At 56.9% G+C, this 25,557-nt stretch overlaps 1 protein-coding gene across 1 annotated transcript; it reads left to right on the top strand.

The window, feature by feature from the left end:
* Nucleotides 1-576: 576 nt before the first annotated feature.
* Nucleotides 577-23,064, top strand: WTIP (WT1 interacting protein). Its single transcript, XM_056136347.1, has 8 exons — nucleotides 577-1,338; nucleotides 8,998-9,099; nucleotides 18,751-18,818; nucleotides 18,918-18,980; nucleotides 19,115-19,245; nucleotides 19,989-20,040; nucleotides 20,425-20,493; nucleotides 21,421-23,064. The coding sequence occupies exons 1-8, from the start codon at nucleotides 678-680 to the stop codon at nucleotides 21,559-21,561; spliced, it is 1,287 nt and encodes a 428-aa protein (XP_055992322.1). The 5' UTR covers nucleotides 577-677; the 3' UTR covers nucleotides 21,562-23,064.
* The last annotated feature ends 2,493 nt before the right edge of the window (nucleotides 23,065-25,557 follow it).

Below are 25,557 nucleotides of genomic sequence, written 5' to 3'. Positions count from 1 at the left end.
GCCTCTGCCTGACCGCCCCCGAGGTCCCGTAGGTCCCGCAGCGTCCTGCACCGCCTTGCTGGGCGCTGCCTGGCCCAAAGTCGCCGTCGCGGGGGGCCCAGCGCCCCGAAACCGCGGCGGCGCCGGGAAGTCCCCTGGGGGAGGAGGTGGGAAACGTTATCAGCTGCTCCCACTTCCCGGGGCCGGATTGCGGGGAGCCGCCTCCAGCCCAGCCCGCCGGCCCCCAGGCCTTCCCGACGGCGCAGCGCGGGGCCGGCTCAGTCCCTGCGAGCTCGGGGCGCAGCGCGGACCCGCCGGCGGCAGCGCCGCCGCCACCCCCGCCGCATTCCAGCGGCCGCAGCGCCGTCTCCTTCCTCGCATTCCTGCCCCCACAAAGGAGTCCCTCCGGCCGGCGGCCGCGCGGGCAGGGGGCGCGGCCCGGGGCGGCCGAACGCACATTCCTCCGCCGCGCGCGCCGCCGCCGCCGCCGCCGCCGCCGCCGCCAGCAGCGCCACGGCCCCCGGCCCGTCCGCGCGTGGCCGGCGCAGCGACCCCGGCCGGGCGCCGGCCCCGCCCCGCCCCGCGCCCAGGGGTCCCGGGGCGGGCTCCGGGCCTCGGGCGGACGATGCGGCGGCGCGGCCGGAGCGGCGGCGGGAAGCGGAGGCGGAGGTGACGCGCTCCGGCCGGCGGGCCGGGCCATGCAGCGCTCGCGGGCGGCCGCGGACGAGGCGGCTCTGCTCCTGGCCGGGCTGGGCCTGCGGGAGCTCGAGCCCGGCGGCGGCGGCGGCGGCGGCGGTGGCGGTGACTCTCCGGGCCGTGGCCGGCGGGGGCCGCGGCCCGGGCCGGGCGACGAGGCGGCCGCGACGCTGGGCCGCAGAGGCCAGGGCGGCGGCCCCGAGGCCGGCGGCGCCGACGGCCTGAGCCGCGGCGAGCGAGGCCCGCGGCGCGCGGCCGCCCCCGAGCTGGGCGCGCCGCCCGCCAGCAGCCCCCGGGCCAGCCTGGCGGGCTCGGACGGCAGCGCCCGCTCCAGCGGCATCAGCCTGGGCTACGACCAGCGCCACGGCAGCCCGCGCTCCGGCCGCTCGGACCTGCGCCCGGGCCCCGGGCCGCCGTCGGGGGGCAGCGCGCGCTCCAGCGTGTCCAGCCTGGGCTCCCGCGGCTCGGCCGGCGCCTACGCCGACCTGCTGGCGCCCGCGCGCTCCCCGGAGCCCGGCGGCCCGGGGATGCCCTTCGCGCTGCCGTCGCTCCCGCTGCCCCCGGGCCGCGAGGCCGGCCCCAGCTCGGCGGAGCGGCGGCTCGAGGCGCTCACCCGGGAGCTGGAGCGGGCGCTGGAGGCGCGCTCGGCGCGGGACTACTTCGGTGAGCCCGTGGGGGCGCCGGCCTGCGCCGTCCGGGCCGGGTCGTGCCGGGCCGGGCTTGGGGGGCGCCGCCCACGGTTGTCCGCGCACGGGGTTGGGGGGGAGGCGGCGGCGGCGGCGCTGCGAAGCTCCTTTCTTCCACGATCCTGGGCAGAGATAGGTCACTTTCCTATCCGTCGTCTTCTTATTTTTTTTTTTGGGGGGGGGGGTTGTTTCGGCCACTCCCAGTTCGGTGCCTCGGGGGTCGCTCCTGCGGGTGCCGGGCACCGAACCTGGGCTCCCACATGCCGAGCGGCACGTGCCCTCGCGCCCACGAGCCGTCCCCGTGGCGCTGGCCTCTCCGCTCCTCCTCCTTTCTGGGTCGGGAGAAGCTGGTCGGGACCTTCTGTCGCGTCTTTCTTTCCCTTCCTCAGTCGTGTGGGGGATGTGAGTGGCCCGGCCACCCTGCCGACCCTCCGGTGGCCCGAGGGGACGCCCACCCTGGTGCGGGGGTTGTCGCGTGAGGCCTCCACCACTGGGCTGACATCTCTGAGCTAGCTGGCACCCAGGGAATCACACTCACGGCATTTCCCAGGCTGACCCTCGTCCCCTCATCCTGGTCCTTGGAACAAACTCGGGCGTGAAGTTTTAGACCAGGAGGGGCAGGAGAGAGAGGCAGCTGGGAGGGCAACCCAGGTTCTGCCTCCAGCCCCCCCTTAGGGTCCTCCGAGCCCCACCAGGAGTCATCCCTGGGTGCTCAGCCCAAAGACCGAGAACAATCCCGACCTGGGTAAGGGGCTCCCTGCCCCCTGAAGAGCTGAAAGCTGAGCCCTTTGGGAGGAGACTGTCCTGGGGGGGTTTTCCTTCCTGCTGGCAGCTCCGACTGCCTGAGCTGTATCTGGAGACAGGAAGAGGCTGGATGGGGGCATTCCAGTGGGGAGGATGTGGGATAAAATAGGGAGTCAGGGTGCAAGGTCTTTCTAGCCCCCAACTGTTGCAGACTCCTCTCTAATCCCCCCAAGCCCCCCCCCGTGGTCCCTTAGGTGGCCTCCGTTTCGGGAGAGGGAGCCCCCTCCCCTCCTTCCGCCCCCAGCTCTTCTGTGCCATAGGGGAACTTTGTGCTTGTCTTGGTTGTGGCTGCTGTTGTCTGTTTTGGAAGCACTGCTGGGAAACTGGCCTTTTCTGTGCTGGGCCTGGTGGGGGAGCCAGGGTTGCCTCCTCCTTTGAGGAGGGTCGGGGGGCTTCCGGAGTGATGCTCAGGAAGCCCAGAGCCACAGGATGGAGGACGTGCAAGGAGATTCTCCAGGACATTCTGGTGATGCTTGGGACACTCCGGGGGTTATACCTGGTGATGCTCAGGGGACCGTGTAGTGTAGTGCAGGGCGTGGAACCTGGGCTGAGTGCATGCCTGGCATGCCCGGGCTGTCTTCTCGGTCCTCTGAGGAGACACTGCACTTCCCCCACCCCACACACTACAGGCCTTGGCCCTGGTCCGGGGAAGGAGAGCTGGGGGAGTGTGTGGCAAGATGAAGTCAGGAAGATCCAGACTGGTGAGGGGAGGAGAGAAGGACTTAAGGGAAAAGACAGCGCGCGTGTGTGTGTGTGTGTGTGTGTGTGTGTGTGTGTGTGTGTTCACAGTTGGTCCCTGATGGGGCATGTGTATGTGTGTGTGTACATTTGTGTGCTCACAGCTGGTCCCTGACAGGGTATATGTCAGTGTGTGTACATGTGTGTGTGTCTATTGCTGGTCCCTCACAGGGTGTGTGTGTGTGTGTGTGTGTGCACGTATGCATGTCTACTTGAAAGGTTAAGGGAAAAGATGGGTATGTGAGTGTGTGCCCATTGCTGGTTTCTGCTCTGTGTGTGTGTGTGTGTGTGTGCGCGCGCGCCCACTTGAAGGTCCAAGGGAAGAGACTGGGGTGGGGGGGTGTGGATGTGTGGGTGGCATGCCCATGGCTGTTCCCAGGAAGGGAGGTCGGAGAGGGAAGGGAGCCTGGAATGAGTTCAGTGCCCCTCCCCCCTTTTTGGACCACACCCGGCAATGCTTATGGACTATTCCTGGCTCTGTGCTCAGGGGTGACCCCTGGTGGTTTTGGGGACCATACATGATCCTGGGGATTCAAACAGGGCTGGTCACCAGCAAGGTCTTAATCCCCGTACTGACTGGTTGGTTGTTTTTAAGAGAACTCAGATTTAGGTTACATTGACCCAGGTTTTTTTTTTTTTATGTTTTCTTTCTGCTTTTTATTATTTATGTACTTATTTATTTGCTTTTTGGGCAACACCTGGCAGTGCTCAGGGAAACATACAGGATGTTGGGGATTGAACCCTGGTTGGCTGCGTGCAAGGCAAGCACCCTACCCACTGTACTATCGCTCTGGGCCCTCATTACCCAGGTTTTTAAAAATAAGGACAACTGTTTGCTTCAGCTGACCTTTCGGAGCTCTATAAAATGACATGCTCCATTTTTTTTTATGGTACTAAGAATAAAAGCCAGGGACTTTTGTTTTGGCTATTGTTATGGGGTCTATACTTACAGTCTTGGGAGCCATGCCCAGTGTTTCTCAGAGGGCTATGCAGGACTGGGTATTAAATCCAGGGCCTTGCCCAAACAAGGCACCAGCTCCCAGTCTCGGGACTTGGTACATGCAAAATCCATGCTGGACCCCTGAGCTACACCCCCAGCCTCTGACTGTTCCTCATGCCTCCTCTGGGCCAGATTCCTCACTGCTGCCTGCCGCTGGCCTGCCCCACCTACTCCTGTGATATGAACGAGTGGTAGGGCTGACTTTTTTGTTTGGTTTTGGCTTTGGGGCCACACCTAGCTGTGCTGGAGGATCACTCCTGGTGGGGCTCAGGTGACCATATATGGTAACAGGGACAGAACCTGGGTCAGTCTCGTGCAAGGCAAGTGCCCTGCCTGCTACGTCATCGCTCTAGCTCCTGTTTGGTCTCTCCCACCACCTGCCCCTCGCACCGCTGTCCATTCCTCTTTCATTCCCCCAGCAAGCTCCCTCTTTCCTCAGCTCCTGCCTTACTGTCTACTTTGCCAAGAACATTGAGAACCGAGGCCAGGTTGATGGCTCAAAGGGTTGGAAAGCATGCTTTGTATGTAAGAGCCCCAGATTTGCTCCCTCACCCCACATGGTCTCTGGCACTGCTGGCTGAAGAAAAAAATAATGTGGAAGTCAGCAGTCTGTTCTCAGTGCTTCCTGGATTTTTTTTTCTTACTCCTTCCTGGATTTCTTCTCCCCCCCCTCCCCCACTGTCTTTGTCTCCAGGGAGTGACCAAGTGCTGTTCAGGGCTTACTCCTGGATTTTGTCCTCAGGGATCAATCTTGGTGGGCTTGGGGGACCATATGTGGTGTCCGGGTTGGAGCTTGGGCTGGCCGCCTGCAGGGCAAGTGCTCTCTCGCTGTACTGTCCGTCTGGCCTCATTTTCCCTTCCTGTACTAACCTGAAGGCTTGCCAGTCCACGCCCCGTCTAAGAATAAGGGTCTTTCCATCCCCAACCTCAGCCTCTTCTGTCTCATCTTTTCTTTTTCCTGCTGACCCTTTTTCCTTCCTTAGAAATATATGGGCTGGAGTGATAGCATAGCGGGTAGGGCGTTTGCCTTGCACGCAGCTGATCTGGGTTCGATTCCTCCGCCCCTCTCGGAGAGCCCATCAAGCTACCGAGAGTATTCCGTCTGCACGGCAAAGCCTGGCAAGCTACCCATGACGTATTCGATATGCAAAACACAGTAACAGTGTCTCACAATGGAGATGTTACTGGTGCCCGCTTGAGAAAATTGATGAACAATGGGAGGACAGTGACAGTGACAGAAATTAAAAAAATAAATGAAAATAAAAAGTTAAAAAAAAAGGAAATATATACCAGGGCTTTATATAAAATAAAAAACTCAGGCCGGAGAGATAGTTCTGTGGGTTTGATCCCTGGCACCATGTGGTTCTCACAGCACTGAGCCAGAGAGCCTCTGAGCATAGTGGGGTTTAACCCCCAAACAATATGTAAACCAATAACCCTGTCAGAGCTGGAGCTCGGCTGTGGCATGCTTGTAGGCATGAGGTCCTGGATTTGGTTTCTGGCATCTCAGTAAAAGGACTAAAGGAGCCTGAGGGAGAGCTGATGGACTGAGCACATGCTGGGCACGCCGGATGCCTGGGTGTAGTCCCCTGGTCCCCTGAGCTCTGCCTGGTGACTTCCAAAACAAAAACCTGAAACTGGGGAGGGGCTTAATTATTAGAGCTCATGTCTGTCGTGTGTGCGCCCCATAGGTGGCTCCCTGGCTGGGGTTCCCCCCCCGCCAGTGCCCATGGGTGTCGCTTTTATTAAGAAATAAAAACAAAAAGCCCTAAAACTCCAAGGCCACAGTCTGGTCAGTCTTTCCAGCTCTTGTCTAGCAGTGGCCGGTGGGTGTGGTGGGTGTGCTGGCCGAGGCTGGGCATAGCACCCCCGGCCCCCAACCCCACCCCATCCCGCGTCTGCCAGGCCTGTCTGTGTGGGTTAGTGCAGCCGCATTCCTCAGACAGTCCCTGTTATTTTTTTCCCTTTTTTGTGGGAGGGCCACACCTGGCCATGCTCAGGCGTTACTCCTGCCTCTGCTCTCAGGGATCATTCCCGGTAAGACTTGGGACCATATGGGGTATTGGGGATTGAGCCTGGGTCGAGGGGGTGCAAGGCTTACCCGCTGTGCTCTCTCTGGGGCTCTGGAGTCCCTGTATTTCTGAGGGTGTTTCTGCTCCTTCTCCGTATGTTGTTTCACACACACATGGGGGGGGGGGGGGAAACAGAAAATAGAAGCAGGCCAGAGACAGACGTTTGCTCTTGCCCTTCTCCCGTCCTGAGTCCTGCTAGCTGGAGTCTCCACTATCTGTCCCAAGCATCCTCACCACTGTCTGAGTCTCCAGGGGAGTGACTAAGTGGATGGGCAAGTTTAAAGGGGCGCTTTTTAGCTCTTCACTGCAGAGCTGCCTGGCTACAGTTTGCAGTTACATTATTGGGAGTGAGGGAGGTCAAAGTTAGGGAGCCTCGATCCAGCCACGATTCAGAATTGGAGTTTGGGTCAAGGGGCGTCCCGGGGCCTGGCCTTCTCCCCAAGTGCAGTGTCCTGAGTAGGCACCTGATGGTCTGGGGAGTTCCGTGGGGAGCCTGGAGGAGGGGTGAGTCAGGAGCTGGGCCTGGGCAGGGTGCCCGCCCGGAGCAGGGCTAAGCAGCTGAGAGCGATGGTCCACAGGACAGCCACAGGTGGGCCCCTCAGCCAAGGCGGGTCGGCGCCTGCATTTCCAGACACTGAAGTCAGTCCTTTGAGCACAGGAAGGCTGCACCCACGGGTCGAGGCTTCTAGCTTTTCTTAAAAAAGACGCGTTAGCCGTGCTGGGCCGGCTCCCCCCCCCCCGCCAACTGCTGTCAGTGGAGCCCAGAGGTGCAGCCCCCTCCAGTAGCCTCCGGGGACCCCTCCGACCACCTTCACGTGTAAGGCCTTGAACGGCCCTGGGAGACAGCCAGGGAGCCAGGTGCAGGCGGTGACCTGGAGGCTGCAGGCAGCCGGGCTATCCTCCCCACGGCGAGACAGGAGAGGAAGGCTCGGCTGTCAGGAAGGGCCGGGTGGGGCCCTGGTTGGCTGTGGGGAGGGGACATAGGGTGGCATCTGGGGGAGGGTGTCTTCAGGTGGCAGATGATTAGCCTGGTTGAGCAGTACAAAGGAATGTGGCAGGCAGTGGAGGAGCAGGGAGGGCACCATGCCCAGAGCCCAGCTTCTGTGAAGGGTCACTGGCGGCCCGGCAACAGGGAAGGTTTCTGAATGTGCAGCGACTAAAGACAATTTCAGAATCCACTACATGGGGCTTGCGGTGCTCGCCTGTGTTGCTCCTCCTGGGTGAAAAGGGGAAAAGCTTGAAGACCCTCTGGCATAGTGGTGTGGAATTACGTGCATGGGAAACCAACAGCATTGGAAATCACAGAAACTTGGCAATGAAAAAAAACTCTGATGTAGGTGGAGAGATTGGTACTGCAAGCAGGGCATTTGCCTTGCAAACAATTGACCCCGGTTTGATCCCTGGCATCCCATATAGTCTCCCGAACCTGTCAGGAGTAACTCCTGAGTGCAGAGGCAGGAGTAATTCTGAGCACTGCAGGATATGGAAAGCCCCCCCCCCCCCAAAAAAAAAACCCAAGCCCCCAACACAACAACAAAAGCTCTGAGCTAGAGGACTGGCAGAGTGACTTGAGGACTGAGCACATGCTTTGTGGGACGCCCTGTTGGATTTGTGGTTCTTTGTGTGGTTCCCAGAGCACTGAACACCTCTGGCAGCAAAGCCCAAGCACAGAACTGCCAGGTGTATCTCCCAGACAGAAACAGAAGCCAGTCCCTGGTGCCCGTTCCCCTTCTCTCTGGGGCACGGCAAGCCTCAATGACTGCGAGGGCCCTGTCTAGGTCTGTGCAGGGAGGCCCTTCAGCAGGAGCTGGGCTTTACTCAGCTGGTTATCCTCCCGGCCTGCTCTGCTTGCTGAGCGGCGGCCTCCGATTCCATCCAGTAATCCCAGACCCCCCCTTCCTTCTCTTCCTTTGAATCTTCATTCCGTCCCGCCTGATACCCTCTTTATAAACTGTGCCATCCAGCAGGTCTTTGCAGTGTGGGGGATCAAACCCAGGACTTCACACACGCTCAGGGCTGAGCCAGGTGCCTGGCCTCCTGCATGGGCTGTTTGTCGTTTGTTTTTGTATCTGGGCTTTACTTGGTGGCTGTTGCTTCTGCTCAGTGCTCAGGGATCACACCTGGCCTGGCATGACTGGGGGACCTTATGTGGTGGGGTCAGGGATCAAATTTTGGCTCCCACATTGAAGCCTGTGGTCAGCCTTGGAACCATCCTGTGACCCTCACACATTCTTCCTTTCCCTGTTTCACCTGAAATACGGATTCTCTGCTGGGGTCTCTTCCTGCAGGGAGGTAGCCCCCTGAAGAGGGTGGGGCTTGTGTGTGTGTGAAAGAGAGAGAGTGTGTGAGTGTGTGTGAATGTGTGTGTATGTGTTTGTGTGTGTGTGAGAGAGAGAGCGAGCGAGAGAGCGAGAGAGAGAGTGAGAGAGCAAGAGCAAGCTGTGCCCCTGCGTTGACTGCGCTCAGTAAGAAGACTTACCTTCGGTGTAGACTTGGTGTGTGGCTGGCGGGTGACTGCCCTGGCGTGCCTGGGGCTGGCGGCTAATCTTTTGGATCTTTTGGGTTCTTAGCTTCAGTCTGATGGCAGATTTTCAGGGGACTTCCTAAACAAGCATGTCAGAATCACGGTGAGGGCGAGGACAGTGTCCGTGTGTGTTGGCACTGCCCGGCTAAACTCTGAGTTCTGAGGGCTGGAGTGATAGCACAGCGGGCAGGGTGCTTTCCAACATGACCAACATGGGTTCAAGTTCCCGCACCCCAGATGGTCCCCCAGATTCCAGGAGTGATCTCTGAGTGCAGAGCCAGGAGTAAGCCCTGAGCATCACCAGCTGTGGGCCCAAAACTAGTATGGTGATAATGAATGCTGAGTGATGGGCTCCCCAGTTGCCCCCGGTTCAGTTAGAGACCCAGGCACAGAGGCCTGAGGGCAGGCTGGCGACAGCAGTACCCCTGGGAGTGGGAACTGGACCCCCAGCTCTGCATCCACTGCTCACCCTACTCTTCCCTGCCTCTCCCCCCGCAGGCATCTGCATCAAGTGTGGGCTTGGCATCTACGGAGCACGTCAGGCCTGCCAGGCGATGGGGGGCCTGTATCACACCGACTGCTTCACCTGTGACTCCTGCGGTAGGTGATCTCTTCCCCATGGCCCTGTGTGCCGATTCAACTGGAGGGTGGGGAAGGATGCTGGCACTGTGTGACCCCTTAACCCCTACCCCCCGGCCTGTTTGATGGAGAGGACTGGGCCTCAGCACATCTGCGGGGGCCACGGGGAGGAAGGGCGTCAGGAAGGACCCTTAGTTGACGCTCTCACCATGGGCTTTGGGCTTCCAACCTTGACTGGGCCTCTGGGTCTCCCCACTGCCCAGGGGGAGAACAGTCAGGGAGGGACCCTCTGCCTACCTGGATTTGGGGTCAGTGCCTCTTTTCCCTGCAGTCAAATCTCTGTCTCAGCTATAAACTATAGCACCCCACGTGAAACATCATGTAGAGCTGTTTCAGAGGGCTGGGAAATGTGCTTTGCATTTAGGGGACCTGGGTTTGATCCTTGAGCACTTGCAGGCATGGACCATGGCGTTCCCCCCACCCCACCCCTCGCCCCGGAGTTAAGATCTGCATAAACTGTAAATGCTATTATTTAACCTGGGAAAGGTTGCAGAGAGAGAAATATAACCATACTCCAGCCAACATAATCCAGCTGCCCGCTGCATTCTCCCACTCTGCGTCGGGGTGCTGCCCCGACATGGGCATCTTCTGTGTGTTTACACAAAACATTCTGATAGTTATTCCACCTGCGTGTAAGGCAGCATGTGTGAAGTCAGCTAGTCCCGAGAAACTGTTTCGGCAGTAGCAAAAACGGGCCAGGGGCTGGGGATGGCCTGGTGGTCGGGTTCCTGCCTGTAGGCATGAGGCTGGGTACTCAGCACTACCCTGCACTCCAGAGCTGCCAGGCAGCCCGGCCTTTCCACGGCCTTGGCACAGCCCCAAGAGTGTGCTCTCTTCGTGCACTAGGATTGTGTATGTGTGTGTGTGTGTGTGTGTGTGTGTGTGTGTGAGCATTGCACCCAGAAGGCAAGCATCCTGCAGCTGAGTGGGGATGTGTGTGTCCTGGTCGTTGCAGCGGCCAGCAGCAAGAGGGCATGAGAGAGGACAGCCAGCCCCCTACTCAGGCCCCTGTTTCCCCAAGGCAGCCAGTCCCCCCTCCTTGGCACCTCATGGAGCACCAGGACTCAGCCATGCTGAGGAGGGGACCTGGTGGGTCATGCGCAGCGCCTTAACCCTGTCCTCTCCAGCCCACTGCCTACTGGTTCTTTGTTTTGTTATTTAGGTGGGGTGGGGGCACCCAGCTGTGCTTGGGGCTTCCTCCTTAGCTCTGTGCTCAGGGAACTACTGCTGGCGGTGCCCGGGTACTATATGTGGTTGCATTCCATTCAAGTCCTCACTGTACTATCGCTCCATCCTCCCGTCCTGTTTCTTATGTGTCAGTTTTAGACATGGCCTGTTTATTTTTTGCTGTGATAAATGAGAAATAAGTTCACAGACTGCTTGTTCCCTGTTCCCCTCACTCGCCCCTCCCCTCCCCCAGCCCCTCCCCCCCTTGGCCACACCAGATAGTGCTCGGGGATTACTCTTGGCTCTGTGATGGAACCATATACCAGGGGTGGAGCCCCCTCCCTGCCGTGCTGTCACTCCAGCCCCGCTTCCTTCCCTCTGTTGTGATAGTCAGGAGGTGCACACCTGTGGCTGTGGCCCTCCCAGGCCTGGGCACGTGCTTATTGGGGTCACACTCCCATAGTTGTGCTGCTGATGCACATGCTGGTGGGGGGAGGCTCACCAAGGCCACAGGCTTAACTGATGGTGAGTGCCCATACCTGGCTGGGTGCCAGAGATCTCCCACACTATTGGGGTGCTGAGGGGGTGCCACATAGCAGAGCTGCCAGGGCCCCACTCGACTCAGAGGGGATCCTGCTCATCGCCTCTTAGTGTACGGCAGGGGCTTTTATCCACAGAACCATCGGCAGGCACTTTTATCCACGGAACTGTCCACTGGGCCCCTTGTTACTCTCTAAATGGACTTTTCAGAAAAGTCTTTTTATTTTTTTAACTGAAGAAAGGCAACAATGTATTGTAATTTATTTTATTTAATAATCTAGGTCATCAGCAGTTTCCAGTGCAGTTTCAGATGCAGTTGGGGACTCAGGAAGCTCAGTTGGCCGAGCTGTCAGACTGTCAGAGTGACAAGCTTTGTGTGTAGGGGAATGCCCCCCGCCAACCCCCCGTGCTCCTCGTGGTGCGTGTGAAGCGAGGGCCTCTGGCGCTGACCTCCCTGCTTTCCAGCAGGCTGACCTCTGTTGTTCCTGAGGTCCAAGCGTGTTCTCCTTTTACAATGAACTCGTGGCCGGCAGAGGGTATTGATTTGGCAAACAGAGCTTCGGGGCCTTCATAGCCACTGTAGGGTTTCTCTCCTACATCCATTATGTTCTTAAGAAGTTCTACTTCAGAGGCTAGAGCGATACACAGTGGGCAGTGCGTTTCCTTGCACTCGGACAACCTGCTTTTGATCCCCGGCATCCATTACAGTCCCCCCAAGCACCACCAGGGGTGATTCCTGAGTGCAGAGCCAGGAGTGACTCCTGAACATTACTGGGTGTGAGGGTGTAATTCTTCCCCCTCCCCCCCACACACACATCAAAATTCGATTTCACTTCCAGAAGAAATTTAGTAGTTCTGGGGTTGCAGGGACATGGCAGAATTCCTCCTCGCTCACTGGAGTCTGGAGTGAGTGCCTAGCCTGATGAAATTCTTAATTACGATCAGTTTGATCTTTTTTGTTTGTTTGTTTGTAGTTACTGCTTTTTAATGTCCTATCCAAAAAATCTTTGCAAGCTTCTGTTTTAGACATCTGGTTTTATTTTATAAGCATATGAAGCATACTTAACTTTGTGTCTCATGGTTGTAATGCTGACTCTTGTCATCTCTGCAAGTCCCACTTCTTTTACTTATGTTTTTCCCAACGCTTGACTAGGGCACATGTTGAGTTTTGACAGTGGCAGCCGAATTCCTCGGAGATTTGTTGAGGTCTGTGTTGAAGGCGGTCTTCTCCGGGCACGCTCTAAAACCTTTACGCTAAGACAAGTTTCAAAGTGGAATATGGTACTTTTGGTTTGAAGTGAGTTGCCCTCCCTGTGTGATGGCTGGGGTACTGCTGGCCTAGTGTGGTCACTCTCAGCCGTGTTCTGGGGGAGCACACAGTCCTGGGGTGATTCCTGAACCTCCCCATGCCAGGTGTGTGCTGCAGCCCTTTCATTTTTTTTTTTATTTTTCAATTTTATTTTCATAAGGTTGTTCATATTAATTGATTACATTCAATATTTCAACACTAATCCCACTAACCATTAAACCTTCCCACCACCATTATTTCGAATTTTCCCACCACCACTCAAGCCTGCATGTCTGCCACAGACAGATGCTAGATAATTTATTTTCCATTTCTTATTATAAATATCATGAGAGGTCACGCGGCTGTGAAAGCAGCCGTGCACTCCTGGAATTCTAAATTGTAAATGATTGGGGTCCGGAGACATCTCTGTAGCAAGCTAATCCATCCCGAGAATCATTTGTGAGTTGCCTGGATCAAGGTTGTTGACCCACTGAAATGGCACCCGGAGGCAGTTCGCGGGCCTGACAGCCAGGACCCCAAAGGGGTGGGGAGACAGGAAGGGACAGCACATCCCCGTTGCCATGTGGCCTGGCGTCTTCAGTCCCTAGTCTCATGTAGCTGAGTTTTTCTTCTAGAAGTTTGTGGCCACCAGGGGTTCATTTAGAGTGGGCAGAGAGAACACCTGCTCCATCGCACCAGCCCTTCCAGACCCTTCCCCGGGCATGTGCTCCAAGTGTCTCCACATGGAAGGATTTATTCCTGCAGTGTATGCAGTCAGTTTTGGGATGGGGGGTCAAGGACAGTTGGGCCACACTCAGTGGCACTCAAGGGATATTCCTGGGCCCTTGCTCAGAAGTGACTCCTGCTGGTGCTTGGGGAACCATAGGCTGTGCTCAGGTTTTGAACTAGGCTCGGCCTCAGGCCAGGAAAGGGACTTAACCTCTGCACTGTCGAACAGTGCTCCATGGCTGGGATCCAGCCTGGGTCCGTTCCTTGTGACACTCTGCCAGCTGGGCTGGACTGTGCGATGCTCACCCCGTCAGCGAGGTGCAGGGTGCATCTGGGTCTTGATGAGCTCACTTCAGCCGTGCTCAGGGCCCACCAGGGCGACACCAGCGATGCTCAGGGCGGGCACGTGGGGCCAGAGACTGATCTCAGGGCCAGATTTGCACTGGGGCCTCCAACTCTCTTCCTGATCCCCACCGGAATTCCTTTGAGTGCACAAGTTGTCTCCCACTTGTTCCATTGCATTGGCCCCTTGCCCTTCCGCTGGGTGTCCCCCATCAGTCTGAGGACATCTGGACTCTGGCATAAGAGGTTCCTTGTTTTTATTTTATTTTATTTATTTATTTTTTGCTTTTTGGGCCACACCCAGCGATGCTCAGGAGTTACTCCTGGCTCTGCACTCAGGAATTACTCCTGGCAGTGCTTGGGGGACCATATGGGATGCTGGGAATCGAACCCGGGTCGGCCGTGTGCAAGGCAAGCGCCCTACCCGCTGTGCTGTCACTCCAGCCCCCAGGTTTTGTTTCTATTTTCATTTGATTTTTGTCTTTGGTTGCTGGGAAATTAAGCTGCTGCCACTGAGCCACATCCCAGCCTCTTTTTCTTGGTGGTGGTGGTGGGGATTGGGGCTCACACCCTGTGGTGCTTAGGGCTTCCTCCTGACACTGCTCAGGGGTCACTCCTGGCAGTGCGGGGATCCAAGTGGGGTTGGTCGTGTGCAAGGCAGACTCCCTAACCCCTGTACACTGTCTCTGCATTTTGGGGCTTTGTTTTTGTCTTGGGGCCACACCCATGGTGCTCAGGGGCTACTCTAGGTACTGATGGGGGATAATACGGTGCCATGGGTCCTGGTGCCATGGATCAAACTGGGTCAACTGCAAGTCCGTTACCACCCATGCTGACACACTGGCCTGACCCCAAACAATTTTTTTTTTAAATAAATGTACACCCTGCCCAGCCTTCCTCTGTGGCAGAAACTTTTCATCTTTCTCTTCTTTGTGATTTGTAGAACAGGCACTGAGAGGTTATCATGTTTGTTCCTTTACCTACTTTCAGCGCACAGTTTTTAACGCAGAGTGATCATTTCCAACTATCATTGTCATAGCGGTCCCTTCTCTATTCCAACTGCCTTCCCCACCCTCAGCACTTGAGTCAGGCTTCCAACTATGGACTGGTCCTCCTGGACCTCATTTCTACTATCCTTGGAGATTAGTCTCATATTTTGTTTTAATAACCAGTTTTTATGGGGGGGGGCACACCCAGTGATGCTCCTGGGTTACTCCTGGCTCTGCATGCAGGAATTACTCCTGGCAGTGCTCAGGGGACCAGGTGGGATGCTGGGGATTGAACCCGGCGTGGCTGTGTATATGGCAAAAGCCCTCCCTGTTGTACTCCAGCCCCCAAACCGAGCATTTTAAAGTTGTCAGTCCTCCTTCCCTTTGCTGTTGTTGCTGTGCCACACACCTGGTCAGGGTGCAGACACGCAGGAAGGGTGTGTTTGTCATGCTCACACACCTGGGCGTGCTGCTTGCACACTGGACTCCATGCATGCACACTGCTCAGTTGTGGTGCTCACACACTCGGTGTAGACACCCGGGCACTCGGTCTGTGGGGGTGCTGGGCCCGGAGCCCAGGTCTCCCACTTCTGAGCCACAGCACAGGGCCTTCTCTGGTCCTTTGGTTGTGTTGGGGTCACACCTGGCAGTGCTGGGAGCGGGGATCCTCCTTGGGGGTTCAGGTCACTCTGGCTCTGTGCTCAAGGTGCCGTTCATTCAGGCTCAGGGACCCCTGCAAGCAGAGCACGTGCCCGGACCCTCACGTGCGCTCGGGCTACGTCTTGTCCTCTTTTAGATGGTCCTTGTGTTTCTCCGTAGCACCTGCTCTACCATTATGGCTCCTAGTTTGTTTCTGTGTCAGGGACTACACCCAGGCCTGAAGCTCATGTCCTATGGCCGAGCCACACCTGCCCCTGCACAACCAGACTTGTGATTTCTACCTTCGTTAGGAGAGAGAGAGAGAGAGAGAGAGAGAGAGAGAGAGAGAGAGAGTGTTAACTGAATCACTGTGAATTACAAAGTTACAAAGGTATTTATGATTGAATCTCAAGCATATTGTCCCAACACCAGTCCCTTCCCCAGTGCCCACTGCCCTTGGCCGGTGTCCCCAGTCTCCCTCTAACCCCACAGCCTGCCTCTGTGATAGGCACTTTCCCCTGCCCCATTGTCCCAGTGGTCCCTTCCCTAACTTAACCCCCCTACCAACCCTGCCCCAGTGCCATGCTTCCCACTGAAGACCAGTAAGACTAGTTCTCCTGCTCTTCATTCCTGTTGCCGTTGGGCATTTGATGCTCCCCTCTGAGGCTGCTTTCTGCCCCTCACCTGAGAGGGGTTATTCTGAGTCTACTCCTCTCCCTCTGGCTGATTTCTCAGTTTGTTTTTGTTTTTGAATTTCTTGGTTTGATTTTGGAACACTCCCAGCGGTGCCCAGGACTTACTCCTGGCCCTGTGCTTGGGGATCACTTCTCCTGGAGCTTGGGGGACCATATGGGATGCCAGAGATCAAACCTGGGTCAGCTGCATACCCGGGAATGGTCCTACCCACTGTCTTACCGCTTCGGCCCAGTCATTTAGTTTTATCTGTTTTAGAACTGCAGAATAAATGCAGTCCTGCGGTCTATACTTTTTTTTGGCTTTTTCTTTTTTTTTTTTTGCTGAGCATTTCTTGTTTACCGCTCTGTTGCGTGTGTCAGCAGCTCAGTTTTACTGCAGAGTAGGGTTCCGCTGGGTTACTCTGTCACAGTCTATTTACCCGTTTCACTGTTGAGAGCCGTCCCAGTGCTCTGTGAATATTCTTGACAGGTTGTTTGTGGGCAGAGGTGTTCGTTTCTCTTGGGTAGATTCCAAGGAGTGGAATTTCTGGGTCATGGGCTAACGTGGATGTGTAATCTTAAGAGGTCGCCAAATTGCTTTTCGTTTCCAGAGGGATTGAGTCATTTTTAAATTCCCACCAGAAAATAAGAAAGGTTATTCTTTCTGCCAGCAGTGCGTATTTTGGTGGTTTTCATTTTCTCCGTTCACATGGATGTGAAGCGGTCTTTCACTGTCGTTTTAATTTGTGTTTCTCTGATGACTCAGGGTTGGGTGTCTTTTTATCTGCTTGTTGGCTGTGGATCATCTTTTGTGAATTCATCTTTTGTGAATTCTGTTTGAAATCTTTCACACAGTTTTAAATTTTGAGACTGCTTTATTTTTATGATTTAGGAATTTAAGAATATATATTCATTATTCTGCACATAAGCTCTGAATATTTTCTTCTAGTGTAACTCCTATGTTTTTGGTGTTTTTTTTGGTGGAGGCCACATCTGATGGTGCCTAGGATTCCAGGATCACTCCTGGCAGCTATTGGGGGCCCCTGTGTGGTGCCAGCCATTGAACCCAGGCCAGCTTCAGGCAAGGCCAGTGTTCTACCCACTGAACTATCTCTCCAGCCTCTCTAATGTGATTTTTAAAAACTGAAAAACATTGGGGCTTGGGAGATAGCTCAGAGCACTGGAGTACACGTAGGAGGCTCAGGGCGGACCCTAGCAGAGGTCCTTCAGGCACTTCTGGGAACAACCCCTGAGCACTGCCTGGGAGTAGAGCCAGGTGGGCTGAAAACCAAACATTTTTTTAAAAAAGAATGTCTTTGGGGTCAGAGCGTTAGCACAGCGGGTAGGGCACGTTTGCTTTGCAGTGGCCGACCTGGGTTTGATCCCTGGTATCCCATATGGTCCCCCAGGCAACTCCAGGAGTAATTCCTGAGCGCAGAGCCAGGAGTAACCCCTGAACATCGCTGAGTGTGACCCAAAAAGCAAAAAAAAAAAAAAAAGAAAGAATGTCTTCAAAATGTTTTGTTGGAGCCAGAGCAATAGTACAGTGGGGAGGGTGTTTGCCTTACACGTGGCCAACCTAGTTTCGATTCTCGACATCCCATATGCTTCACTGAGCACCGCCAAGAGTAATTCCTGAGTGCAGAGTCAGGAGTAACCCCCAAGCATTGATGGGTGTGACCCAAAGAAGCCAAAAATAAAAAGTTTCATTGTGGTGCCACAGCCGAATGGGTGCTGAGGGTTTATGGGTGCTGTGGGTCAAATGCAGGCCCCTGGCATGCAGAGCCCTTCCAGCTGCCTCCCGATCCCTTAAGGACTTCCTTTTGGGGAAGTATTTGAAATTCAAAAAATTATTACATTATTATTATTATTATTATTTTGTTTTTTTTTTTGGCCATAACATACCTGGCAGTGCTCAGGGCTTTCTCCTGGCTGTATGCGCAAAGATCACCCCTGGCAGGCTCAGGAGACCTTATGGGGTTCTGGGGATAGGCCTGGGTCAGCCACGTGCAAGGCAAGCACTCTACCTGCTATATCATTGCTCTTGCCCCCCAAATTTGTTAATTAAAAACTATGCTTATTGTTTAGGTTGATTAAAAATGTCTTCTGGAGGTTGGAGAAAGAATACTTGCCTTGCAAGTGGCTGACCCGGTTTTAATCCTTGGAACCCTGTCTGTCCCTCGAGTACCACCAGTAGTGATCCCTGAGTGCAGAGCCAGGAGTAAGCCCTGAGCACCATTGGATGTGGCCCCCCCCAAAAAAAAAAAAAACAAAAACTAAGGTCTTTTGGGCCAAGAACTAAATCAAACTCAGTTTCACGTCTGTAGGGCAGGTGTTCTGCTACGGAGCCATCCATGGGCCTTCAGTTAAATTTTCTCTGTTCTTTGGGCCATGCAAAAAGTGTTGCTTGGGGGACTGGAGTGATAGCACAGTGGGTAGGGCGTTTGCCTTGCACGCGGCCGACCCAGGTTTGATTCCCAGTATCCCATATGGTCCCCTGAGTACCACCAGGGATAATTCTTGAGTGCAGAGCCAGGAGTGACTCCTGTGCATCGCTGAGTGTAACCCACAAAGCAAAAAAAAAAAAAAAAAGTGTTGCTTGGGAGCCACTCCTGGCTCTGTGCTTGGAGTCCCTTCTGGTGGTGCCAGAAGAACCATGTTCTGTGGGTTGTGTCCAGAGCTCCTCTGTGCAGACTATGCGCCCTGCCCTTTGAGCCGTCTCTCCAGCTCAATCAAAATAAGTGTCTGGGGCGCCGGAGAGAGAGTACAGTGGGTAGGGTGCTTGCCTTGCACAGGGCTGATCTGGGTCAATTCCCAGCCAGTGAGCCCACCTGGGGTGATCCCTGAGCGTGGAGTAAGCCAAATAATATATCTCGGCTGTAGACAGAATGTTTAGTGAGGAAGACATTTGCCTTGCTTACTGCCAACCTCAGTTCAGTCCCTGGCACCATGTACAGCCCCTTGCGCATTGCCAGGAACGATCCTTGAGCACAGCGCTGGGAGGAAGCTCTGAGCAGTCAGGTGAGGTCCAGAAGCCCTGTGTTGAGGCTCGAGGTTCAGTTCCTAGCAAAATTAAAGGGAAAAAAACAAAACATTATTAGGGCAGGAGGCGGCTCAGGCTCTGTCCCCAGCAGTGCTGGGCCGGGGGAGGCCCCTGAACAGCTCCCCTAAGCAAACAAAAACAAGGTGCTGAGAAGTGGAAGCAGTTCCCAGCAGCCCAGGGACCGTCCCCTTCCTGTTGCAGGGAGACGGCTTCGCGGGAAGGCCTTCTACAATGTGGGCGAGAAGGTGTACTGCCGGGAGGACTTCCTGGTGAGTCAGGGCTGCGGCCGCGTGGGCCCTGGGCCGCCTTTGCCCACCCCCACTCCTGCCCGCTGTGATGTGACGCCCTGACCCCCTTGTTCCCCGCAGTACTCTGGGTTCCAGCAAACGGCCGACAAGTGCAGTGTGTGTGGTCACCTCATCATGGAGATGGTGAGACACCCCCTTCCCCGCCCCATGCTGCACCACCCCCCTCCTGGCTCCCGGGGCCCTGTACCTGTTGCAGCCCTGCCGGGGCTGTGCCAAACCTTCCACCCACACTGACCCCTCAGCGCTCCCACCCCCAGATCCTGCAGGCGCTTGGCAAGTCCTACCACCCGGGCTGCTTCCGGTGCTCGGTGTGTAACGAGTGCCTGGACGGGGTGCCCTTCACGGTGGACGTGGAGAACAACATCTACTGCGTCCGAGACTACCACACGTGAGTGGGCGCTGCCCCTTCTCTGCCTCCCCTGGAAACTCTTGTGGTCCTTTTTTTTTTTTTTTTTTTTCTCCCAGGGTGGGGGATTTCGGAGTCACACTAGGTGGTGATCGGGATGGAACAGGGTGGGGAGGTGCACAGCAGACGCCTTCCTCTCTGTGCTATGTCTTACACCCCCCCCCCCAAGCTGTTTCTGCTTCTCTCCTGTCCCTGTAACTCCCCCCACCCCCACCCCCATCCCCCACAGGGTTACACACCACCTTGAAGCCTCCTTTGTACTCAACCTTCCTCCCTCTCCTGCCTGTACCTGCATGCACGTCCTCCTGTGGTGGGGGGCTCCGGGCTGGGGGTTCTGCCTGGGACTCCATGCTGCCTCACTGTGGGTCCAGCCTGGCCCGGGATGCTGGTTCTGTGCTGCTGGGCTTGGTTCCTCGCACTGGGCATGTAGTCAGGCATTTAGGGACTTCAGCTCGGGGCTGGGGGGAACCTCGCAGTGAAGTCACCAGAAGCCCGAGAGCACAGACTTGGCACCGTCCTGCTGGGGGAACGGGGCACCCACAGGGAGCTGGGCAGAGGCTGCCCCTGCAGATGGGGGGAGACGGGGTGCCTGCAGGGAGGCTGGACAGGGGCTGCTCCCACCAGCTCAAGCGGAGGGAGGCCTGAGGGTCTCCATTGTGCTGGGGTCTGGGTGTCGTGTCCCATCCCCACTCCCCCGGTCACAGCCACTCCCTTCTTCCCTCCAGGGTCTTTGCACCAAAGTGTGCCTCCTGCGCCCGCCCCATCCTCCCCGCCCAGGTAGGTACATGCCAAGGGGCCCTGCTCGAATTCCAGGGAGATGGGGCCCCTCTGCTTGCCAGTGCCCTGCAACCCTCCAGGGTCCCTGAGCTCTGCTGGCTGGCAGCAACCCCCCCCCCCCCAGGGGGTACCGTGCCCTGCTCTCTCCAGAGCACTGGGCCCACCTGCTGCTCCCAGCCAGTGCCCCTGGCTGCTTCCTGACGCCCAGGGGATGGAGCCGCTCTCGGGCCCGGGTGCCCCTGGGTGCGCCCCTGCCTGCAGAGCCGAGGACAGGCCCAGGGGTGGTGCTGCCACCAGGCCAGGCTTGGACCAGGACTGCTGTGTGGGGTGTGCCAAGCCTCGTGCTGAGCCCCACACTGAGCTCTCGCCTTCTCCCCCCTGCAGGGCTGCGAGACGACCATCCGGGTGGTGTCCATGGACAGGGACTACCACGTGGAGTGCTACCACTGCGAGGTGAGCCGCGCCGTGTCCTCGCAGAGTTGGGGCCACCAGCACCTCTCTCCTGGCTCTGCCCCGGCACTCGTCACCCCATGGGCCCTCTCCCTTCTCCCCACTTGGCCCGGTCCTCATTCTCCCTGTATTGATCTGAGGACTCTGGAGAGGTGCAGGGGTGAAGATGGGCCTTTTCTTTTCTTTTTTTCTTTTTTTGTGGGGGAACCACACCTGGGAGTGCTTAGGGGTCATTCTCGGTGGCAGGTGCTCAGGGGACCGTGTGTGGTGCCTGTGATTGAACCAGGGTCCGCTGCAAGAGGTGGGTGCAGAGGTGACTTTTCCCGCCTCATGGGGCTGACCCGCTGCCTGTTGGTGCCCCTTACCGCACTCCCTGGAGGTGTGATGGCCTTCGTGGGTACAGACCATCTGTGAGGCTGTGGAGCGGCTGCGAGTGTGGTGCACAAGCCCCATTGCCCGAGTGTGATATACAAGGCTAGTGTGCCCGAGGATGACACACACAAGCCTAGTGTGCTCGAGTGTGGTGTACAAGCCTCGAGTGCCCGAGTGTGAGCCAGCAGTGCCAGAGGGAGCCCCGGAAACCCTTTCACCTCTGACAGTGCTCAGGCAGACTCCTGGCTCAGGATCACTCCTGGCGGTGCTCAGGGAACCTTATGGGGTTCTGGGGATGGAACTGGTGTTGGCCGAGTGCAAAAGCAAGAGGCCTCCCCGCTGTACTATGGCTCCAGCCCTGAGTCCCATTTTCATGCCCATCACTGTCACTGCTCTGTCCTCTGTCCCCGTCCCAGCCTTGAAGCCCATTGCTGACCCCAGCAGACATCTCCTGCGCCCAGAGTGACAGCAAGAGTCCTTCGAGGCCGGGCAGCGCCCCCTCGCCCCCCGACCCATCCCCTGAACTGTCTGTAACCTTGGGGCTCTGTTCCTCCCTAGGACTGCGGGCTGCAGCTGAGCGGAGACGATGGGCGCCGCTGCTACCCCCTGGAGGGTCACCTGCTGTGTCGCCGCTGCCACCTCCGGCGCCTCCGGCCAGGCCCACTCCCCTCCCCCACTGTGCAGGTCACGGAGCTCTGAGCAGGGCGGCCGGCCTGGGGCCTGTGTGTCTGCGTGAGAGATGTGAGGGATGTGGGATGTGTGTGGGGTGTGTACGACAGGCTTTGTGATGTGAAGTGTGAGGGGTGTGTGATGGGTTTTGTCATACATGTGTGTCTGTGTGTGTGTCTTATGAGTTTGTGTGGTATGTTTGTGTGTGGTGTGAGGGGTGTGTGTGTGGTGTGTGAGGGGTGTATGTGTGTGAGGTATGTGTTTGCGCGTGTGTGGAGAATGATGGGTTTATGAGGTATGTGTGTGTGTGTGTATTGTGAAGGGTGTGTGTGTGTGTATGGAGTGAATGGATTTGTGAGATCTGAGGGGTGTGTGATGGATTTGTGTGGTATGAGGGGGGTGTGTGTGTGTGTGGAGAGTGATAGGTTTGTGTGGTGTGAGGAGTGTGTGGTAGGTTGCTCTGTGAGGAGTGTGTGTGTGGTGTGAGGGGTTTGTGTGGTGTGAGGGATGTGTGTGGTGTGAGGGGAGTGTGTATGGAGAATGATGGGTTTGTGCTGTGTGAAGTGTTTGGTGTGAGGGTGTGTGTGCGAGTGGATTGCGAGGTCCGAGGTGTGTGTGCGCGCGCGTGTATGGATTGTGAGATCTGAGGGGTGTGTGGTGGGTTTGTGTGGTGTGAGCGGTGTGTTTGTGTGTAAGTGCCCCAGGTCAGCGCTGCCTCCCTTCGCCCTCCCCACCCCTGCCACCGAGCTGCTGTCCGCAGGGGCCGGCCCCGCGAGAAGCTATTCTATTTATTCACCGTCCGTGCCTCCTCCAGCCCCGCTGCCCCCTGGATTGCACCTGCCTCCTGCCCTCCCGTGCCCCTGTCCCGGGGCCTCCTCCCCCAGCCCCTGGGGGCAGGCTCCCAGACCGTGTGGTTGGTGCAGGGTAGGGGGTGCCAGGGCCGCCAGCGGGGCCTGGCGGGGTGGCGGGGGCTCGAGTGTTTCTGCCTGCCCTGTGCCGTGTCTGTGCCTGGCAGGAAGGGGCCGAGGGAGGGTGGGTCACAGTATGGGGTGAAGAACGTGGCCCTCGAGGGGTCTGCCTTTGGCGGCTGTGGGCCCCCAGGTTCTGGGGGTCCTTTCAGCCACACGCTTCACCCCTGGGACCCGACCTGGTCCCTACACTCCTTCCCTCTCTCACCTCGCCCCGCCTCAGCCAGAAAGGGAGTGGCAGGGGAGAACCTTCTGGGGCGTGTGTGTCCCCCGCCCCCCGCCGGGTCCAGAGTGGCCCCGGGAGTGTCCCACGCGCGAGCAGGGGGCGGGCGGGAGAACAGCGGCTGCGGGCAAGCACTGTGTACCAGGCTCCACGACCAAAGGATCTGAGTTGACTTAAATTAAGTTTTTCCTTTGAGAGTATTTTCATTTTCTTTAAAAGAATATAGTTTTCTTCTAAAAATGTGGTTCACGGTTGTTATTTCTTAGAGTGAAGTTCCAAGAAACTTAATGTTCACTAGTAGATCACGTGAGAGCTAGTTTTCAGATAAAAAACAACTGTAGTTTAACTATTTTTGTATAAATTTCTCTAAAAAAAAAAGAAAAGAAAAACAGAAAAATCTCAACAATGTGTCTGCCTTTCAGACTTTGAAGTAGTGCGGGGGGCCTTGTTTGTCTCAGTGTCCTAGGATCCAGGCCTCACAGGTGCTGTTTGGGGACAGGACGGTCTTCAGCCTGCCCGCTGTCGAGACAGTGGCCTGAGAAAATCTGGGGAAACGTGGGATAATTTTTTCTGAGGGACACTCTCCTCTGCGCAGTAAACTATCACAGTGGACTTCACAGAATAGTTTGAGAATTTATTTATTTATTTATTGCTTTTTGAGTCACACCCAGCGATGCTGAGGGGTTACTCCTGGCTCATGCACTCATGAGTTACTCCTGGCGGTGCTTGGGACCAGATGGGATGCTGGGGATTGAACTCGGGTCAGCCACGTGCAAGGTAAACATCCTCCCCGCTGCACTATGGCTCTGGCCCCTTTGTTTGTATTTTTGGGTCATAACATGGTGGTGCTAGGCATCGAACTTAAGGTCTCACAGTACCTCCGAGCCACACCCGGGCCCTGGCGCATTTTAACTGAAGTCTTTTTGTTCCACAGAGACCCAGAACCAGCTCCCTTTGACCACTGCTCCCGTCCTTCCTTCCCCGGCTAGTGGTCACGGGTCTGCTTGTTGCCGGCTCATTCTTGGGCTGGGGTCAGGACACAACCTGAATCTTTGTTCTTGGGGCTCAGGGAGATCATAGTGGAGAACGGGGTGGGCCACGGCAGCAAGGGGTGGGAGGTTTGGTGGGGTGTGGGCAGGCGGCCTTCTTGGAGAGAGTGATCGTAGCGTGCAGAAACCACGTTTGCCTTCCAGAGCCAGGCCACTTTGCTCTCTGGTCAGTGTTACACTGTGTGCTTCTGCCACCCTCTTCCTGCTCTAAGCTCAGCCAGTCTTCTCTGTCCCTGCTGTGGAGGTGGCCCCTGATTCCAGTGCTGGGGGGCGGGGTCACCATGCCCTCTACATCCACCCTCCATATTGGTCATTGTGTCCCTGAGTCTCGCTGAGTCACTATAGCATGAAGCTCCCCAGCAGAGGTGATCAAGGAGATGCATGACCTCATGGGACCTTGGCATTATCCCACGCCACACTTGGACCTTCCTCTCTGGTCCCCCAGGCGCTGCCTGTCTTCCACCTTATCCTCTGATCACCGGGCCCTTGTACGCACCGACCTTCTGATTCGCTTCCTGCACAGCAGCACCTGAATTCTGGCTCAGATGCTTCACCCAGGTCTCAACTGCACAAACCAGCCAGGCCCCAGGTTGTGTGCCACAGACCCAGAGTTCGGGGCCCTTCCCTCCTGCCTTGTTTTCTAAAGCAGCATCAGGCAGTCAGCTCGAAGGCTGTTGCCCACTGTTCCCTCTGGGGAAGCGGCAAGATCACTGTGGAAGGTTTGGGTGTCAGCGTGGTTACCGTGGCAACTCCTTCCCCGCTCTCAGGCTTGCTGCATGCTCACACTCACCGTCCCACTGCATATGGTGGGCTCTGAGCCCTGAGCCTACTGCCAGCTAATTTGCAGCCACCAAGGAACTACAGGGGGCTCAAAAAGGTTCTAGAAGGGAGGTTTTAGAAGGACACTGTGCACAGCACTGTCTCAGTATTGCAGAGACTGGTGTGTGTGTGTGTGTGTGTGTGTGTGTGTGTGTGTGTGTGTGTGTGATGGGAGCCAGTCGAGAATGTCATAAATGGAGGTAGAGAATGCTGGGGAGCAAGAACGAGGGGGGCAGTCTGGAAGTCTTCACTGGGGCTCGCCACCCTGCTGCCCAGGCCTGGCGGCCATCAGAAAGGGTAGCCTTGCAGTGCAGGAGTGGGGGGCTGGCAGGGCAGACCCATCCTGGGGGGCTCGGCTGGTGGGGGGCTCCAGGAGGACCTAGAGCTGGTCTCCCGAGTTCAGGCCTGGGAGGGAGGGAGCTTGCGGGGCCCCATGACCCCATCCTGCACAGCTGTGGGGCCTGTGGATGGGTGTCCCTATCATTGGGAACAGGGTGGGGAGGACCCCTGTGCAGTGAGATGGGGCATTGAAGCCAAGAGGGCAGCCCCAGCCCTCCCGGCAGCAGGAAGCAGGGCAAGGGGGAGGGGGAGTGGGAGACAGGAGCCCTCTCCACTTTCCTCTGGCTCCAAGGACTCTGCTGGCCGTCCCTCCAGCCTGGACATGCCCGTCAGATCCTTTCCTGTACTACCCGGGGACGGGGGGCCCTCAGCACTCAGGGTCAGGTGACCACTCTGACTGCTGCACTTGGGGGTGTTCCTGTCACCCGCCTCTCCCCCATCTCTCCCCAGGACTTGCTCCTCACACCTGCAGGCAGTGCCACATGTACCTGCTGTGCTGTCTGTCATCTGTCTGTCCCCGGACCCTACCTGCCAGACCCCCAAGACTCTTCCTCTGGCAGCATCTGTGCTGCCAGTGGCCCCTGGTGGACACAGGGTGGGGCAGTGTGGGGGCCGGTTGCCACCTCCC

Source organism: Sorex fumeus, unplaced genomic scaffold, assembly GCF_029834395.1.
Source record: "Sorex fumeus unplaced genomic scaffold, SorFum_2.1 ptg000122l, whole genome shotgun sequence".
NCBI classification, from domain to species: Eukaryota; Metazoa; Chordata; class Mammalia; order Eulipotyphla; family Soricidae; genus Sorex; species Sorex fumeus.
Note: the sequence above shows the minus strand (reverse complement) of the source record. Positions and strands in the feature narration are given on the sequence as shown.

Coding starts and splice junctions, on each gene's coding strand:
- WTIP (XM_056136347.1), top strand. CDS start 678: ATGCAGCGCTCGCGGGCGGCCGCGGACGAGGCGGCTCTGCTCCTGGCC. Junction 18,819..18,917: donor ACTGCCGGGAGGACTTCCTG/GTGAGTCAGGGC, acceptor TGTTCCCCGCAG/TACTCTGGGTTCCAGCAAAC. Junction 20,041..20,424: donor GCCCCATCCTCCCCGCCCAG/GTAGGTACATGC, acceptor TCCCCCCTGCAG/GGCTGCGAGACGACCATCCG.